Raw genomic sequence first — 5,076 nt, 5'->3', positions numbered from 1 at the left:
AGAGGAGGAGGAGGAGGAGGAAGAGGAAGAGGAAGAAGAAGAAGAAGAAGAAGAAGAAGAAGAAGAAGAAGAAGAAGAAGAAGAAGAAAGAAGAAGAAGAAGAAAAGAATATAGTGTAGATTTTTATTTTTGGGGGGAGGGTTGATTTTGATTTTTGGTTTTTTTGGTTCTTTGTTTTTTCAATATTTATTTATTTTTATTATGTATACAATATTCTGTCGTGTATATATCTGCAGGCCAGAGAGGGCACCAGGCCTCATTACAAATGGTTGTGAGCCACCATGTGGTTGATGGGAACTGAACTTAGGACCTTTATTTAGGAAGAGCAGGCAATGCTCTTAACCACTGAGCCATCTCTCCAGCCCCCTGATTTTTGTTTTTTGGTTTGTTTTGTGTTTTGGTTTTTAAGACATGGTTTCTTTGTGTAGATCAGGCTAGCCTCTTGAACTTACAGAGATCCTCTGCCTCCAGAGTGCTGAGATTAAAGGTGTGTGTTAACACCACCTGGCAAATATAGCATTTTATATAATCTTTTTTACTCCAGATTAATCATGAGCATCTTTCTTTGTGTTTGCTTTTGTTTTTCTTTAAACAAGGTTTAATGTATCCCAGTATGGCCTCAGACTTGATATACAGCTGAAGATGGCCCTGACCTCCTGGTCTTCCTGCCTTTATCCCGTGTTTGCAAGGAATACAAGTGCGCCCCACCACACATGTATATGGGGCTTCCTGCGTAAGCAAGCGCTCTCCCAGCTAAACAGCATCCTTATATGTTGGTGTGCACACACATGCATGCTCACAGACACACACACGTGTGTATGCGTGTTTGTGCTCCTTTGTTATTATTTCCTTTGAATTGTTTCCTAGTAGAGTCTGTGGATCTGATGAGTTACAAAAAAATTTTATTTTGTTCTATTTTTTCCAAGATAGGATTTCTCTATGCCCCTTACTGTCCTGGATCCCATTCTGTAAACCAGGCCTTACTGTCTGCCTCCACCTCCTAAGTGCTGGGATTAAAGATGTGTGCCACCATACTTGGCTTGACTTATAGAAATTTAAGAAGTTATTTTTTGTAATTACATTTGTTCACTTGGGTTAAGCTGCAGGCATGGGCCATAGGAGAGCATGCGGGAGCTCACAGCATATGGCAACTGAAGGGCAGCTTACAGGAATTGGGTCTCTCCTTCCACCCCATGGGTCCTTGGGATTGAAATCACGTGTTCTGTTTAGTGGCAAGCGCCTTAACCTGCTGAGCCATCTCACTGGCTTGAGTCTGTTTAAGGCGTGATCCAGCTCATCCAAGGAAAAAGCAAAGACAAAAGCCAGAAGTTTAAGGAGTTGAAACGTGGTCACATCACAGAATTTACTACTATTTATTTTCTACTTCATTCTAGAAAGGGTTTGATGTCTCTTGGTTCTATATAAATATCATTGTTGAAGAATAGAATTTTCAAATTATAATTGGTCATGGTGACACACTCCAATAATCCTGGCACTAAAAAAATGGAGGCGGGAGAATCAGAAACTTATGGTCATCCTCAGCCACTGCATAGTGAGTTCAAGGTCATCTAAGGCTACACAGATCCTGTCTCAAAAAAAAAAAAAAGCAAAAAACAAAAAAACAGGAAGAAGAAGAAGGGGAAAGAGAGAAGAAAGGAAGGAGGGAAGGTTCAGATACACACAAGTTCTACCACTGTCGCTTTCGTGATACCTTTAAGACATTTCCCTCAGAGTTCTAGAGCGGCTAATTTATTCGGTCGTGGGTGATTTAGAAGCGTGGTGGTCAGCACCATCCCTGTTTGTCCTCTATGAGTGTTCCTCCACAGAACTGAGGGGCAGTGCTCCCTGGACCACCGGCCTAGGCTGGGCCTGGTGTGCTAGGCAGCAGTGCTGGCAAGCTGCCAGGTGGGGCAGGTGTCCCTAGACCCACCTAATACCAGTTACTCAGGATAAAATGAAACAAAGTACTGGTCGACTGTTTCCAATCCTGGTCTCCCTTTATCATTCTTGCAAGAGGACTTTTTTCCCCTCTTGCTCATGAAGTGCGTCCCTTCTGAACCCCAAAGGTCTTGTTAGCTTGTTTCTCTCCACTAATTCCCAGTTGCCATGGCTTGCTTTCCTCGGGTTTTACTCTGAATAACTGCCCTAAAAACAAGTTTTCCCTTTCTCTTTTTTCTTTCTTTTATTTAATTTTATCCATTTTATTTTTGAGATAGGGTCTTAGTCTGTAGCCCTGGCTAGCCCAGAACTCACCAAGTAGCCCACCATACTGGCCTAGAACTTGCAGCAATCCTGCGTCAACGTTCTGAGTACTAGGATTAAAGGCACGCAAAAGCTTTTCTTTTCAGGTTTATCTGAGGTGCCTATTGACATTATTCAGATAAGCGTGCCTTGGTTTCCATCGCCGTCTGTGATGGGGGTCTCCACTTTGGAGAGTGAGCATGCCTTCCAGCAGACCCCCATCACTCCATGAGTCCAGCTGCAACCCTGTCTGCCCTAGGTAGCCTCCGCTCAGCTCCTGTCTTCCTGCCGACCAAGGAGGGCATTTCTTTTGATCCTCCAGATGTGCTTGTCTCTCTCTAAACTTAGTGTTTGTTCTTTTCTCTCATCTTTAACTTTAGTTTCTGATTTCTTTTTGATTTGTTTTGTTTTTATTGCACTATACATTTTTCTCTGCTCCCCCTTGCTCCCCTCTCCTTTTCTACCCTCTCCCATGACCCCCACACTCCGAATTTACTCAGGAGATCTTGTCTTTCTACTTCCCATGTAGATTAGATCCATGGATGTCTCTCTTAGGGTCCTCTTTGTTGTCTAATTTCTCTGAGGTTGTGAACTGTAGGCTGTTTTTTGGTTGGTTTTTTTTTTTTGTTTGTTTGTTTTTTGCTTTATGTCCAAAAGCCACTTGTGAATGAATACATATTGTATTTGTCTTTCTGGGTCTGGATTACCTCACCTAAAATGATTTTTTTCCTAGATCCATCCATTTGCCTACAAATTTTAAGATGGCATTAATTTTTTACTGCTGAGAAGTACTCCATTGTGTAAATGTACCACATTTTCCTTATCCAGCTTCTGGTTTCTGTCACTTACATGTAGTATCCTGTTAAACTTATCATCCTGAAGGCCTCATGGAGAGGGGTCTGTGTTAATCATAGTAATCTCATGTCTCATTATCCTTATGAATATCCAGGTATACAGATATACATAGTACATATTTTCCCATGCCTTTGGAAAGATGGAACCCAGGGCCTATGCACACTAGGCAAGCTCCCTACCTCCTCAGCCGATATCTATTGGCCAGGCTGTGGTGGTGCATGTCTTTAATTCCAGCACTCTGGAGGCAGAGGCAGGAGGATCTCTGTGAGTTTGAGGCCAGCCTGGTCTACAAAGTAAGCTCTAGAACAGCCAGAGCCGTTACACGGAGAAGCCCTGTCTTGAAAAAAAGAAGAAAAGAAAAGATCATGTGAGCCAGGTGTGGCAGCATACAACTGTAACCCAGTGTTTGAGAAGGGAGGCGGGAAGAAGGGGTTCATCCTCTGCTACTTAGCAACTTCCAGTTTAGTCAAGGCTACACTGAGAGCTTGACTCAGAATAAAAAGAAAGAAAGTAGCCTCTTAGCCTTGATATTAGTAAAAGAGATTCTACTGAATGAAATAAACTTTGTAAGTGTGTTTCTTTATTATCACAGTAAGCCATTTGCAGTATTAACAGTGTCACTTTGTATCACATCTGGCAGAGTACTTTGGAACTAATAGAAAAAGTAACTATTAAGATTTCTATGCCTGCCCGGTGGTGGTGGCACACGCCTTTAATCCCAGCACTCTGGAGGCAGAGGCAGGCGGATCTCTGTGAGTTCGAGACCAGCCTGGTCTACAGAGCTAGTTCCAGGACAGGCTCCAAAGCCACAGAGAAACCCTTTCTCAAAAATCAAAAAAAAGAAAAAAAAAAAGAAAAGAAAAGAAAGAAAGATTTCTATGCCTTTCCTGGCAGTGGTGGCACACGCCTTTAGTCCCAGCATTCAGGAGGCAGAGACAGGCAGAAGGCCAGCCTGGTCTACAGAGCAAACTCCAGGACAGGCTCCAAAACTACAGAGAAACCCTGTCTCAAAAAAATAAAAATAAAAAAATTAAAAGATCCCTGTGCCTTAGCCAGGGAGTGATGGGACAGGCCCTTAATCCCAAGATTTGGGAGGCAGAAGCAGGCCAGTCTGGTACATAATGAGTTCCAATACAGCCAGAGCTGTAGTCTCTGGCTTAGTAGCTTAGTGAGACCCTGTCTCAAAGACTCAAAAAATAAAAATAAAATAAGAATTTCTGACTGTATAGTTTAGCAGGGCATCATGTGTGTTATATACCTGAAGTCCCAGGATCTCTCCCCAGTTTCTGTGAGCTATTAAACGTAACTATAAGAATTAATTGGTCTTTTTTTTTATTCTGTTTTTCCCATCTGTTTTAGGGTTTTAACATCAAAAGTGTACAGTCACAAGGTTTTAAACTGAATGTATGGGACATTGGTGGACAGAGGAAAATCAGGCCATACTGGAGGAGTTATTTTGAAAATACGGATATTCTTGTAAGTAATCCTGATGCGCCCATCAGTAATTCCATTGCTAACCATGATCCAAGTGAGCAGGGCCAGCAGAAGGCTGACACTTGCGAAAAGAGTCTTTGTATGAGATGTTTGACTGCCCCTTGGGGACATACTCACCTTGGCAAAGTGTTTATTAGTTCCCACATAGTATGAATAGCAAAAGAAGAAAGAAGATCTGTCACCCCAAATTAGTCAAAAATTTATGTATGTCCGGCAGAGAGTGATACTGTCTAGGAATCTTGATTGGGATCATTTTTCTGTCAGTTAAAGAATTAAAAGAATTCTGGGCCCTTTCCATCTCTCTCTTGAAGAAGCAGCTTCTGTCTCTCCCTTCTCCCCACTTCTCCTCTTACCCCCTCTGTTTCTCTCTCTCTTTCTTCCTCTTCATCTCTCCCTCTCTCTCTGCTCTTCCCCCTTCTCCCCTTTCCTTCCATAACCCACTGAATAAATATCCAATTTCACTCTGAAAAAAAAAAAGAATTCTGG

At 42.3% G+C, this 5,076-nt stretch overlaps 1 protein-coding gene across 1 annotated transcript in view; it reads left to right on the top strand.

Moving 5' to 3' along the window:
- Arl3 (ADP ribosylation factor like GTPase 3) overlaps nucleotides 1–5,076 on the top strand; it is a 67,512-nt gene that overhangs the window by 29,075 nt on the left and 33,361 nt on the right. The window contains exon 3 of the mRNA XM_005352413.3: nucleotides 4,456–4,572. Within this exon, the coding sequence (XP_005352470.1) occupies nucleotides 4,456–4,572 (117 nt within the window). The remainder of the gene's footprint in view (nucleotides 1–4,455; nucleotides 4,573–5,076) is intronic.

This window comes from Microtus ochrogaster, chromosome 8 (genome assembly GCF_000317375.1).
Source record: "Microtus ochrogaster isolate Prairie Vole_2 chromosome 8, MicOch1.0, whole genome shotgun sequence".
Taxonomy (NCBI): Eukaryota; Metazoa; Chordata; class Mammalia; order Rodentia; family Cricetidae; genus Microtus; species Microtus ochrogaster.
Note: the sequence above shows the minus strand (reverse complement) of the source record. Positions and strands in the feature narration are given on the sequence as shown.